The 15289-nt window shown below is 36.3% G+C and overlaps 1 protein-coding gene across 8 annotated transcripts in view; it reads right to left on the minus strand.

The window, feature by feature from the left end:
• Positions 1-15289, minus strand: part of RBFOX1 (RNA binding fox-1 homolog 1) — an 862353-nt gene that overhangs the window by 331436 nt on the left and 515628 nt on the right. Inside the window, exon 1 of one of the 8 annotated variants that reach the window (XM_069870197.1) lies at positions 2107-2370. The exons of the other annotated variants lie outside the window; for them this stretch is intronic. Within the exon in view, the coding sequence (XP_069726298.1) occupies positions 2107-2124 (18 nt within the window). The 5' untranslated portion in view covers positions 2125-2370. Of the gene's footprint in view, positions 1-2106; positions 2371-15289 lie in introns of those variants that run through there. 8 annotated transcript variants of the gene reach the window in all.

Below are 15289 nucleotides of genomic sequence, written 5' to 3' on the forward strand. Positions count from 1 at the left end.
TTTGAATAGAACTCATCTTTTTTTCAGATGAGCAGAAAGTAATTGTAGCCTTCTACAATAACAACAACAAAAATAAGTTAATTCTTTCCTTCTTCCTACTAATCTTATTTTGAGATTTTGTTCAAGTCATTAAGACTAAGCAAGTAAATTTAAAAAAGAGAAGAATGCTTAATACTTAGATGTAGCAGTGCCAAAAGAGAGACAGGCAATCTCCTGTTTAATGAATTCTGCTAATTAAAAAAACAAAACAAAAAACCAAACAAACAAACAACACAGCCCTCCTCCCCCTAAATGTGACATCATAAAATGAAAGGAGAAAGGACACAATAAAAAATGAAAGGAATAGACTTTCAAGTGTCAAATATTAATTACTTAAATTTTGGAAACCAGGAAGTGGGATCACCAGGAACTTCTTATTATTAGTTTGTTTGTTTGTTTTTGCTTATATCATATTCATATATCCAAAAGAAATAACCACAAAAGTTCATAAATAACAAAATGCAACACACTGGAGATAACAGAAATCTCCATAGCTACCTGTAAAAAAAAAAAAAAATTATTTCTTAAAGTTTTCAAATTAACAGAGATTCATAGGCTGGGCTGGGAGTGGGGGGAAGAGTCCCTAGCTTTTAAACCTTTTGAGAAATAGAATAATATGTGTCCTTTCACCTAATCGCGCATGCTAGAACAAAAAGCTTTTATCCTCAAATATTTAGTGTTTCTCTTTTTGGATGATAACTACAGCAGCAGAATACAGAAGTGTTGAATGAAAAATAGACTACTGCAGTTAAATGATCTTATTTATAAATCTAAAAATAGAATGAAATTAATCCTTGTGTTAGCAAAAATACAGCTTCACTGAAGAATCGTAGTAGCGGTTAAAAATGATCAGCAATCGGGGTTGCTGTTACACACACAGATACGTGGGAAAATTGAAGTGTACCAGAGAATATGGGGCAAAGGAGGGGGAAATAGACAAAATCATGAGGCTTGGTGATTGGTGAGCTCATGAAACGACAGCACAGGTCCAAGAGTTGAAATCAGAAACTCAAAAGTCTGCGTACAGTGCCTTTTGCACAGATGACAAAAGTTACTACAATACATTGGAGAGTCAACAGAAATTAGAAGGAACCATAAAGGGAGATTTACAGCACAAACTACAAGCCATTCAAAAGAGCAGTAGTGATTTACCGATAATATCTATAAGACTATATTTCTCATACGCAGCTTGCTTTTCAGAGGTGGCCCAGATTAGCTGCAACACTGTCTATTTTTACATACATTTAAATTAAATAAATAAACAGATTGTCAAATGAGATTAGTTTAAACTATTTCCCCAGATGACGTGCAGGCTTTGAAGAAGTACACAGAAATGCTTTTTAAGTATGCACATTCATTCACTGATTTATTTGTGGTTTGCTGTATTTTTTTAAGACAAAGAAAACTCAAAAAACAGTCTCATATTGAAGCCCGAATGAATTCACAGGTTAATAATTTCACTAATTCACAACAGATGTGCCACAGCATAACATTATTTTTAAGGTGGGTAGATTTTGCTGCAAGGAATCTGAACAATGCTGAACATAAAAATCACAAGAATACGTACATTTTATCTATTTCTTTTTCTGCCGTTGTTAACTGCCAGAAACTTCAAAAGCCGAGACAGACCGTGACAACTAATACAACCACGTCAGGTAACATAAATTAGAAGTTTTAATCACATTAAGATTGTTTCATTTCTTACAAAGAAAGCAAACTCTGAACAGCCACAAGTGATGCAGCACTCATTTTAGAACTGAGCCACACAGTGAATCTTACAGATACCATCACAGCATTTTCTAAGGCAACGAAAAGAAAGCAGTGCACTATGCCCCATCCTGCAAACCCTGAAAAGAAATTGCAGCTTAACGTTAATGAACCGGTTTGTTTAAACTCCCACTGGAAACACAAGCACATGTACTGCACAGCAGCTCTGCTAAGCTCTCCTGCAGCATGCACACCTTTACACACTAGAAAACACGGCGCAGTCATAGGCTAAAATCTACAGTCCCAAAGTCAACAAATTAAAAAAAAAAAAAGATTGACATGGAGAGAGACACTACCTACCCACAAATACATCATCATCTTGAAAGAAATCAAGGGCTCTGTCAGCAAACAGAAGTCTCCTTACTTCACCAAGTATGTCTGGAAGGAAAACTGAAAACAGTGGGTAGAAAAATCTTGCCTTTTTCTGTCAAGTCCTCACAGTTTCTTCTTTTCTTATACAAGGTTTTTTTTTTTTTTTGGTTTGTTTATGAGAATAGCATTCGTTCAGTGGCTCTTCCTGCGTGTGAAGTGACTTGCTTGAGGCTGTCTTTTTTCTTCCCTTTTTCTCTCTAACTCAGTCTGTCCTTTCTTTACTGTCAAGCTTGCTTAGGTAACAATTCTTGGTGTATCTATTTAATGAGCAGGTCCTTGTACTGAAGGCAGCCAACTACACTGGAGAGAATGTGGGGGGAAAAAAAAAAAGAAAAAATAGTAATAATAAATAAATAAATGGGAATATACCACTTCCTGATTGTTATTACGGGATCTACAGACGCCCCCTCCGTAGAAATTTATAGGAGGATTTGTAAGGCATCTTGAGGGGAGGGGAAAAAAAAAAAATCCTTAGGGAATAGTAGGTGACTCCAGTGGCACTCAAGCCATTACCTCTCTCCTTGCTAAAGGACCCAGTTCACAAATCCTGCATTTGAGAAATTTTTAAACTCAAAGCAAAGCTCCTACAGAAAAGAAAGGAACATGTACTGCACCCTGCTTCTCCTTTATCTCTTTAAACGTACTTCAGATAAAAGCCGCATCCAGGCAGGTCAAGGCCTTTCCCAATCTTATTACTCTAACACAAGAGTGTTCAACATACTTTTCTACAGCCATCTACTGACTTCATGGTGTTATTGCTGCTGCTGTTAGTGCTGCTGGGAGATAACTGCCAGTATGAGGAACAGGGAAATACAAACAGTAAATCAGACGATAGTAAAAGCGTTTGTGCTAATTTTTGGTAGGCTTTTTTTTCCCCTTGCTGCGATAAGTATTTTAAAGTCAAAATGAGAAAGAATTATCATCTGTATGTTTAACAGAGGCTGATAAAAAGAACCGGACTTGTCGATCTTTTTCCTTTTTTGTTAAATTTAAAGTAGTTTATGCAAATAAATGAGTATGCAAGGGGCTCGGTGTTTTTTTCATTGAAGCTTAGACTTTTATCATTTGCTGCAAGGAAGGATTTTTAACGCGTTTATCCTGCCTCACTGTAATGCACAATATATTTACTGAATTGATCATCGTCATCCTCAGTTGAGAAACAATTTTATAATGTAAAAGGAGCAAAACTTGTTCACTCTTTCAGCTCTATTATTGGTCTTGAAAATCATCCCTGACCTTGTGAACTGGCAGCAAATCACACCCTTAACACAATATGCTTTGAGTATTGATGTAGAAAACTACTAGCAGCCTGTCTACTAAGTGCATCAACTACTACAGTATATACAGAATGATTATAAATCAATGAATAAATAAAAAGTGGAGTTATTTAGAAAATGGCCATGGGAATGAGATTAAACAGAACTTTTGTCTTATTTTTATGTTTGATTACTTATTCATTATCTTTGGTCGCAGACTGTGCACTTCTTCAGACAAAAAATAGTAATTCTTTTTAACCAAGGACTCCAGACAATTTACATATTCAGCCAAACTATACAAGGTAAAATGTCACCTAAATAATTAAAATGCATTAACTAAATTGCATAATCATTCACTGCACCAGGGCAGGTGGCAAATGGATAGGCACCTTCTGAAACAGCCTATAACAAGGAACATAAGAGCAAAGCAGGACTGGGGGGAGCAAACTAAAATCCATACCGTTAAACAAATGGTAAACAGAAGAGTCTTGAAGACACCTGCCACTGGGGTGAATTCAATATAAAAATAACAGCTGTTCTACTAAGAATTCAAAGCTGATTTAACAAAGAAAAATAAGACAATGAATTCATGTGACTCTTAATTCTAAGATTTATATGAAGAAGTTTATACAGACAAACAATTTGATCCACTAAATACTACATCCAAGATGTTGTTGCCTGTTTTACTGGAAGCAGAAGATATTTAATGTACCGAGTACCAAAGTGATAACTTTTACAGTAATGTGCAAGGACAATATAATTTTAAATAAGTTTACTGCAATTTCATAAAGCAAAGCCACTTAGTTCAGAAAGGTAGTCTTCAAAAGGAGGAGAACAGCCTTTTTGTTTACAGTTTTTGGTTGTTTAAATCATCAGACAATTTAAGTACCCACATTCAGCAATCTATAAGGCCTAACCTGGTCGCCTTTAAGGTGTACATTTCCACCTCGTTTTGTCTACTGTATAGTGCACTGTAGCCTTCTGTATTCGATTATGCTATAATAAACTTGAAATACCACGTTAGAATGAATTAGATTATAGTGGTTAAGCTGAAAATACATTTTCTGATAATGTATCTGCACATCTGCCAGCCAGCAGTGCTTTCTGATCTGTGCATCTGAACTAAACGTTTAGTTTAGTTGACGTTTTAGAATTTTCAAAGACTGGTTAAAGATTTTATTAATATGATAAAAGGCTGTGCACAGCTATTGCCTATAAATCACTTCTATATCAAAATTTCCATGTTTTTGAGCATAGGCAGCCCATAAAACTTCAGCGAATTGTGTCCCAAGGCTCTCAACTAATCTTTCCGCGTTCTAAATTCTCTTCATTATTAAATTGGTTACTCAATCAATTCTTCATATCTCATTCCTTCAAACAAGTGGAACAGTTTCTAATGCTGCTACACAAACGCATTCATTTGAAGTGTTTTATTTTTAGTACAGTTATTAAATACTTTGTTCATTAGATCATCTCTAGTTTCTGTACAGAGAGAAAAAAGTGGATAAAAAGATGATTGAAAAGAGGTATACCGCTTATTTTTGCACATCTGTGACTAAAGTTTAAAGCAAAGTCTGTTTGCTAAGGTTAGTTCTTACACGTTCTGGATTTGGAAGCAGTGTCAAAGAAAAGTAAATGGAAGGTACCGAAAATGATTATTTTAACAGAGACTGGCCCAAGAGAGCTGACATTGGGTTCAGGTCAAAGGCTATTGAATTAAATTACAATCTTGCTGTTCTTTTAAAGAACGGGCAATCAGAAACTCTGTTCCAAATATGAGTATATGCTATTTACTGTGAAATTAAGGCCCTTTTCCTTTAATGCTACCAAGGACAATCATGAGGCTTTTCTATAGCGGCACTGATAAGTATTTTGTCTTCAGAGAATGGCATTTCTATACCAGCTCATACCATAGCCTTAACTCTTATAATCTATCAAAGCATCCAGTATTTGTGTGTGGAATCACAAGAGATTGGTGAGATAGTAATGAGAGATAGAAATATTTGAGAGCAACAAAAATGAAATAATAAATAGTATAATAATAATTAATCAAAATTAGTTAAATATATGATCAGCACATTCTTATTGGCACCTAAACAACTCAGGTTTAAAAAAAAAACCAAAACAAAAAAAACCCCAAAACCCAAGCTCTAGATTCTAGGAGTTCCATTATCTTATTGAATTGGCATAATTCATGGTCATATCTTGGCATATTTATTAATGACACAGAAGATTGGAAATAGCATCAATATTGCTGCTTACTGCATTGAAGATAAGAAAATGCAGACTAAGTTTCTTATCTTGCAGGGTATGTAAGATTCCTAGGAATGGCAAGAGTATTAAAGTAATCTCTGTGCTAAACAGTACAATCCTTATTTTGCTGGGTGCAATATAAACATAAGGAAGGATATTGAAATCACATATCTGAGTCACCAATTGCAATGACAAAACTACTATTGATTTTAATGAGTCCATGTTTTCAACTAAAGTCTCTGTATTCAGAATTTAAACCAGAGGGGGGTGTTTAATAGTATTTTTTTTTAAAAAAAAAAAAGCTTAGTAATGGAGGGAGGGAATGTTGTGGTAATGATTATACTGACATTGCTTTATGCTTAGGTTTCTCCACCAAGAAAAGATATCCACCAGGCACACACTACCTGAGCTGCAACGCTAAACCTCACACCATTTACACCCAGTACCAAAAGTAATTTAAAACATTTAGACAGCAAGAAATACTTGTGTTTGTGGTTAATTTCCACATCTTGCAACCTCATCTATCATGGCTATTTACTACATGAAAAACTGCAGATGTTTAGGAGGTATGGTAACAAAACAGCCCTTCATCTGCTCTTAATTCACTGCAGTTTTAAGGTGGTTGTTGTTACTGGGTTTTTGGCTTTGGCTTTTTGGATTTTGGCACAAGTGTAGAAGAGCAATCCAAGTGCAACTTTATGTATAGTTTGGCTGGTTTGTAAACTACTGTGTATTTTGACCACAGATACTTTTTTTTTTTTCCTCCATTTCCAATTAATTTCTATGACTTTAGCACTTCTGTCTCTTTTGATGCAAGAAATTAGTTTCTGTCTCCATTTGCTGTATAGTGAAGCCAGAATATTGTCCCAGGAAAGCCCAAGGAGCAACCAGCCAACACTCTGGTTATTAGACATAACAGTTTAAAACATTGAGTCAGGATTTCTGACTGGCCGATTAATTGTGTTCAGTGTATAGTCCAAAGAGTAACAAGCAGGGTGAAGACAGATGGGGGCTTCCTAGACTCCATGACACATGCATATGATTTACACGGTTTATAGCTTCCTTCAGAAATTACAAAACTCACTTTTCCTTTTCTTAGCATAGCAAGATAATGGGGAAAAAAAAGAAAAAAAAAGCAAGGGGTCTGACCCTTTGACCTGTATGCACCCTTCATTTGTGTTTTTTCTGTCATGAAGCAAGCTGCTTATTTCTCCCACTGTGAAAAAATTCCATCCTGACAAGACTATAATTAAGTCAAATTATTAGTGATCATTGTTCGATTGGTTACAACTCAATCCCTTGTCTGTAATTTCAATGACGGGTGCTGTATTCTTGCTGCTTCTCCACTGCTTTTAGTGAGAACAGATTCAGCCAATAGTTCTGACAGGGAAAACTTGGCAGCTATAAGAAAACCTCACATACTCTCTCCTGTTTTTTAAGCTGTCATAACTGGGCTTCAGCTTCAGTCCCAATCAGGGAGGATGCCACTATTGGATGATGATGAATTTGACATTATTTAGAATAAAGTCTGTGAAAGGCAAATAAAGGCTTACAAAATCCTTTCCCACTGAACTGACACAAACACAGTGGAATTAGAATTTACTGGCTATTAGAAAACATTGTTTTAAATAAATTTCCTGAAATGCTAGTGTGTTTCTTCAGTTTTCTTTCTCCTAGATAATGTCTGGGTGGTTTTGCAAGTCTTCATATTGATTTTAGAGATTATGATTATGCAGATAATAAACCCCCAAATCTGTTCCAGCATGTAACCATTCACACTTGAACAAAGCAAGATGGATATCAAATATCCAGCTAGTAACAAGTAGCTCTCAATCCAGCTATTCCTTGAGAATTTACAGTGGTTGAATAAGACTGAATGAATTAATTAAATAATTTAGGATACTCTTGAGCAGAAAATGAAACTAATGCCATCAGAAAAATTGTCCATTGGCAAATATTTGCTTACCTTTGGTCAACATCATCTTTCTACTGCCCATAAAATCTTTGATTCAAGGGAACACAGATAAGACTTAACAATCTCATAGTCATGCTGCATTCTCTTAAATACAGTACAGCCTATTTCCTTTTTCACAGTTGGATACAATCATATTCTCCTTAGGACACGCTACTCTCAAACCTACCATTGCTAACTATCATCTGTGTACTGAAACATACGAAGATTCCTTTTCAAGACACTGCACTCAAATTTGCTTTGGATTAAGGCCTTCTACCTAGTAGTAGAGCCAACTAATACTGTTCTTCAGCTAACATCAGACAACATACTTCTGCTAGCAGAAGCAGAAATCCCTTCATATCAGTTGATGTAAGGAGCTGATATGGCAGGCTAGGGGGATGACACTCAGGTAAAAAGAAAACAAAGCTTGTCTCACTTGCCCAATAAATTAACACAAAATTCTCTCCATGACTTCTTTATTTTTACGCGATTCCATTTTTCCTAAGGTAATATTTTGTTTTTAAAAAGGGAGTAGAGGTTAACATTTGATAATCATGACTAATATGATAAAAGGTTGCTATTACCAATGACTTAAGGACTACTTCTCTGTAATTTTCAGTTTATGAGTTTATAAATTGCTTTGTTATTTAGTGCAGGCTCCTTAAATCCTGAAGTCTTTATGCAGTGGACGATAACAAATGGGTCAGTTTTATCACTTATAACAGTTCAGTAAATCATGAAACAGCCTACCTTTCAGCAAAGGCATCATATAGAACTTATCACAGCAAACCTATCGGTTGTTATTTCTGACTATATATCTGACAAAACAAATTTGTGCTCTGTCTCCTTGTCCCACTTGTTTTTTAACAAGATGACAACAGGCTCATAACGGAGGTTTAACTATATCACTGTTTTGACTTGGTGAGGTGGATGCATAAGAACAGGCAGCATGTGCTAAGAGCATGCCCCTCCTCTGAGGCTGCGACACAACTGCTAAAAATCTGGTCCTCTGCCACCTGAAATCTTATCTTCTTGGGAAAGGAGCCAGAATTAGCCCTGCCATCAAGCTGCCCAGGATCTCCACTGTTCCTCTCACAATATCAGAAAGGCCTCTACAGCTACTGATGAAGCAGGTATCGCCCATCTCCAGGCATGTAAAGGGCTTGATAAACTAACAGACACAGGAGGCACTGTAGAGGGAAGGAAAATTGAAAAGTACAAAGCCAAACTACATGGTTGTTCAGAGAACAAATGTAGAAGAGAAAAGTACTGACATAAGAGAATTCAGATACTTACAGAGACAGAAAAAAAGAGGACACTACAGGTGCCAGTCACTCCCAGTATATTACCAGTCTGAATGAGTAGCTCTAAGTTAACTCACGTAACAAAACTGCCTAGTTTTTGTATACCACATCACAGCTGAGGAATGCAAAACCCTATATGCACAACTGCCTAGTGACTACTTTTTTTTGTTTGTTTTTCTTCCTTCCTAGGGTATATTCTTTTGGTGTTTTGCTTGAAATCCCTATTCCTCACTCTCAAGGAAATCAGAGCCTGCTCGAGGAGCTCTAATGGCACCATCACACCGAGAAAAGAAAGCTGTGATGCTGCACTTCAATAAATCAATGCCTCTTTGGCTGCCTTCCAGACCACAAAAACACTTTGGGCATCTTTGCCTGCCTTTCATTTTGTGTCTTGTAGGACTCTCTCCATCATCTTTATGTCTGCATATATTCTCCATAGCCCTTTCTTATTTTTGGCTTCTACCTTGAGACTCACAGAACATTCCCCTCTAATAGGTCTCAGACCGTGTTTTTTCCAGAAACCCCTGGCATTTACTGGAACCAGTAGCGTATTAATGACAAGTCAGTAGTCAGAAAATAGTTTAGGCTGCATTAGTGTTTTCTTAATATGCACAATATGTACGCATATGCCCAAATTGGCTGATTATCAGAAATTATATCAAATTAATTTGAGTTCACTTCACATGTATTGGGAAATGTAGCCCCATCAGTCCAGACAACATACCAAGAGACAAAATGAGATGAAGAGAGCCTGTTGGGAGTCTGGTAGATGGTATATATTCCTGTCACATATAACACACCCGTGACTGGGTCCGCACACAGTTATCCAAGGTCTGTTCTTGTTCACACCAAATGGTTAAAAGTACAAAGACTCATGTCTAGATTTAGAATTTCTTTACACAGGACATTGCTGCTTTTGAAGAATGGCTAATTCTAAAAGGAAGTTAAATGCAACTACCTATAAAGAAATATTCATGTCTACGTAATATTGAATACTTAAGAAGCTGTAAATCCATTCTGCAGGTAAATGCATTGCTACCCTCACAGTGCTACCAGAACTCGGTCATTATGCTCCCCTTCCAACATCCCCATAGCAGGAAAGATTTTTTCCTAGTCTTAAAAATTTTGGGAGTACACAGCTTATAGCAGAAGGTCAAATTTGTAATACTTTTACTTGAATGCATCAAACATTACAGAACAGGTCAGTCTTATGATCCTGCACCCTCTTGCACAGCCACTAAAAGGCCAATAAACTACCCAAAAAACAAGCAAACCTGTGCATACCTTAGTCCACCCCATTGCTCTCTAGTACTATCAGAAATTTCTTCAGCTAAGCAGAGTTAAATTCTCACAATTATAAAGTCCACTTATCATATAGTTCTTTTCTTTTGTCTGTAATCAAAATACTCACTGTATTGACTTCTTACATTAGTTGTCCATTCTTTCAGTTATTAAATTGACTGTACACTAACTATTTAATTTGTGCTCTGAATCTATGTATTTTCTGTTTTCCTAAAGGGTTCATGGTTCATATCAGTTGGACACCACTTTACCAGCAAAAAAAAAAAACAAAAACAAAACCAAACCCAAACAAAAACAATGTTAACCATTTCCAGCAGCAAATGTACATGTACCAACACTGAAATGAAATAAATTACCCTATTCTGAAAACACTGATGTTCTGGAAATATAAGCACACTCCGAAATCAAAATGTAGATTCCTCTGGTAGTATAGAGTGAAGATGCTCACTCTAACTTCACATGAAAATTGAGAAAACTATTTTCCTTTGGAGGGAAATTCTCCACAAGCATGACAGGGAGTGATTGTTCTTCACTTTACAACACCATCTTTCATTACACACAGATCACTAACGTGGTGGCAACATTTTGATGCAGCCTGAGATAACTCCACAGTTCTGAAAAGCACAGAAGGTTAGGTTGTTGATATTTTGAGTAGGACTAAAAGAGAGTATCAGCAACTGACAAAGCAAACATCTGCTGCTTTTGTTTTCAAAGAAAACTATGCACATAAGAAAAAAGAGCAGCCTCCTTATGACCACAACCTCAGGTAACAATATCACTATCACTTTTCTCTGGAACTACATTAGTCTCAGTTGGGCTTCACACAGAGTAAATTGCAAAAGACTGATCAAAGGCATCACAGTCTCTTACTGTTTTTCACAGAGTAAGACCTTGCTAAACCACAGTATCTTCGCAAAGCGACCACTGAAAATAAACAGTATTATAGCAATTCAAAAGATACTTTGATTTTTTGACATATGAAATTTCATGTGCCAATATGGAAAGCTGAAAAGAACATTCAGAGACATGAACCTACTTCTATTTAGTTAACATATCCAAAGTACATATTACATCCGGAGCAAACTGTTAACTAGCAAGTGTTGTTTTTCATTATGATCTGCACTTCAAACAAGTAAATTGTAAATGAATTGAGCTTATTATTGCAATTCTCTACAGGCAGAGAGACTCTTCAACTACAGCATCAGATTGCATAAAAGCCCATATGGTCACTCAGAGGTGGTATTTTGCATTGTTGCCCTCTGAGCATTACACTCAGATGCTCTCTGTAAAGCGAGCGAGTCTTTACACTAGCTAAATGTTCTGAATAAAGGTCTTCCATGATCACAGATTTTCACACTTTCAAGTCGGAGAGCATGAACACCTAATTAAATATATGCTAAATTTTTCTTAGCCTAAAATGCATCTTTTAAGACTATTTCTATGATACAAATTCCAATACTGTTTATATTCTTTACATCACCCAGCAAAGGAATGAACGTGTATTCCCTGTGCCTCCAGTACTAACCTACACTAGCTAAAGGCTGAGCCACAGAACTGACCTCGTGGTTCACACAAAGTACTATTGGAAGGGCAGAGAAATGCATCAATATTGTGCTTTAGTTTCAGCAAAAGAGCAAAATAAACAATGCAGGAACATGCCAAGCATTCACCTGGAATTTAGAATTGGAATTCAAACATGCAGGAACATAAATCTGCTTTTGCAGATTTGTCATAATGTAAAAACTGTTTGTTTGAACTGAGTTGTCTCCATGTGATATTGTCACGTTAATTGTAGTATGATTAAAGTTGCATATCATTTTTTTAAATAAGATTTTCTTTTTTTGCCTTTTCTAAAGGTTGGACCAGATGACCTATGAACGTCCCTTCCAAACTGGGCTGTTCCACGATTCGTTGATTCTTCAGAATCACCAACAACACGCTCTGGGAAAACCCGAAGAGGGTGCAGAATAGAAATTAAATTCTCTTTTCAGATCATTCGTATTTATAATGATTCCAACTGGTGGTTCCTGAAAGGTCTTCTGGGAGACTGATTACTAACAAAGCAGCTTTCTGCTCACAGCTGGCAACATGGCTCTATCTGGGTGAGATCTTTAACACCCATGACAATATGCACCATCTATCTCTGCTCTTCTGAATACGAGTATGCATAAGAGCCGTGTGTGGCTGCTTAACTAACTACAGCAAACATCACTGATACAACTTTTGAAATAAGTAATTACAGAGGTGTTAATAAGATTGAGAAACTTACCCTTTTACAACTTCAAGCATTAATTGTTATATTTTAAATGCATCTCAGTCTACATTGCTGTGTTACTGTGGTAGTTTACTGAGGTTTTGTTTGCAAGACTCTGAAAAGAACTCTGTTGACTGATTTTAAGGTTTTCAGATGCCTCTGTTTTCATTGCCCTTCAGTCACAGCTACTTTCTCATTCCCCACAATTACTGGAGGCTGTAGAAAGAGACTTGTTTTCACTTCACTTTCACCTCACCCTTCTCCCAAAATTTTCCATATGTTTTGATTTTTCTCTCCCAAGTCCTTCAAGTGTGTGGCTGCTGAAGAACACTGTTCAGTGCCATCAAGAGCGCAAAGCAGTAGCTGGGAGGTAGTGAAGATCTAACTAATGCAATGAAGAATTTATCACACGGGCATTTTAGTAGAATTTATTTATAATGATTTTTAACAGCCTTTTGAGCTGACTGCTGTTCACTGATTCATGAACACTATGGCCCTTTCCTGCCACCTCTGGTTTCATCTACATAAATAATTTCTGGTCTATATAGTAACTTTCCATTATAGGTAATTAGATTTCCTGAAGAGTAAAGTGGGAAATGGAAAAAAAAAAAAAAAAAGGAAAAAGAGATAAGCTTGAAGTCTAAGTTTTCAGAAGAAACGGACGGGAGTGGGTTCATTACATTAAGGTCAAATAGATTATTTTTGGTGATTTTTATAGGTTTTGCTTATCCATCTTAAAAGGAGCACACATTTATTAGAGAAAGTTAAAACTCATCAGAAAACTTCTGTGAATACAAACACAAGCCAATGTTTTCCATACCATTTTATGATTTATACCATACAAGTCACAGTCTTCTACAATGGTAAAAGTCTTTCTGATAGTTAAATGTAACCCTAATACATTATGTCTTATTTAGTGCAAGACTCTTCTCAAACCAAGAAATTGTCGAGAAAACTTTTTTTAATTATTTCAGGTCAGTCAGAAGCATCATAATTCTAATGTACTGAAGAGAGCATGGAAAATACTATTTTTTTGCAGTGATTAGATCTGAAAACTGCATAGTAAGCATTGCTGACTGTTTTCAAAACAGAAAGAACTGCACGGCTTTATCAGCACACAGTGATTGCTCTAATGCAAACTTGTGAAAGGATTATAAAACATGGATACATATGAGTTTAGAAAAACTTTGTTATATCTTAATCACTGATGAACACTGAAAGTATTTTCCCATCTCTCCCTGTAAAATAGATGCTCTGGATACAAGATCATCATAACTGAAAGAAACCCCCACAATCCTATAGTGAACTCCACATTTCCATCTGAGCATATGGCTCAGGAGATGGCCAGCAACGAAGACCTGGACGTTTCAAGAGCAAATTAAGTTGGTGAGTTTATAATCTTTCCTAGATTTATAGGTTTGAGGATTGTTGGTTTGTTTGTTCGTTTGTTTTTCTAAATTTAAAAGCAAAGGAAGAATAGTAAGTAATTACAGTAACATTCCTTTACTGTATTTTGGGCTGCTACTTTGCAGGCAAATATCAGATTTTTTTTAATGTTTTTTTCATTATTTTTCAAGTTAAACGGTAACTACAATTAGGTTTTTAAGGTGCATTTTAGTGGAAGCAGGACAGTAGACCAGGTATAAGATATCCTTGATCTGAGAGCCTAGCAGTGGAGTTGTATGGAGTTGTGATAGCTAAATGACAAAAAGTCTGAATTTTCTTTCCAGCATCTGCAGCTTTTACTTGCAAATGCATACATACAAAAATGCCTAGAACTATCAGTAAGCAGCAGTGCTTACAATGCCTTCATGCTATGTAGCTAACAAATGATTACTTGTATCTACATCATATAAACGGAGGCATACAGTTGCGATTGCCATCATTTGATCATGAAAAATTGTGGGAATAAAACAGGAGATTAACGCAATCTACCTTGAAATTCCCAGGCCATTGTGTTAAGTAAAAAAGCTACACAAGAAATCAAGGATGTATCTGAACCGTAAACTACTTGGGGCAAAGGTGGAATCTTACTCTCGGCTTGTAAAGTGCCTGTAATTTACAGTGCTATATAAATGATTTTTAACAATGGTGAAAACAGTTGCAGAAAGCCATAGTTTGGGGGGGGGGGGGGGGTGGGGAGTGGCAGGGATAAATGAGCTGATAACATATGAAGTAATCTATAGCATGTAAGGAAAAAAATCAACAAAAAGGAAGTCACTAAATCAAGGTAATAAAACTATTAATTATGTGCTTTTTGGAGGGCAACGGCCATCGAGTAAGAAAGTGACCTTGAGATGAAGGCCGCTTTTTCATTTTCGGTATTGTACTCAAAGAGATCTTAAGAATCCAAAGGAAGAGACAAGTACCATATCATATGAAACAGAAATACCGTCAATTGTTGTAATGAACCTATGAGCATAGTGAGCATATCTGTGAAATTTTTAATGGTCAGAACTAGCTGCCCAGTTTTGCAGCAACACTATGAACTACCGTATTGCTTTCTGGTAACAAGGTATAACCAATTCACGAAACAAGCCGATATATCTTTCCTTTTCCCCATTCCAGTGTGGGAAAAGGAAGAGATTCAAAACCCAGTTACTTTGGCCAGCAACCACATGAGCTCTGACATGCTATCATCACACCAAAGTATTTCACAAAATACTCAAAAATAACATCTACTTCATAAATCACTTTCACTCTGATTCTCTTACCTCTCTCCAGTTATTTCCCCCACCCCTCCCTGCAGGTTAAACTGATTAAAAACTTAGCATCAGCCATTGAACCA

Source organism: Phaenicophaeus curvirostris, chromosome 16 (genome assembly GCF_032191515.1).
Source record: "Phaenicophaeus curvirostris isolate KB17595 chromosome 16, BPBGC_Pcur_1.0, whole genome shotgun sequence".
In the NCBI taxonomy this organism is placed as follows: domain Eukaryota; kingdom Metazoa; phylum Chordata; class Aves; order Cuculiformes; family Cuculidae; genus Phaenicophaeus; species Phaenicophaeus curvirostris.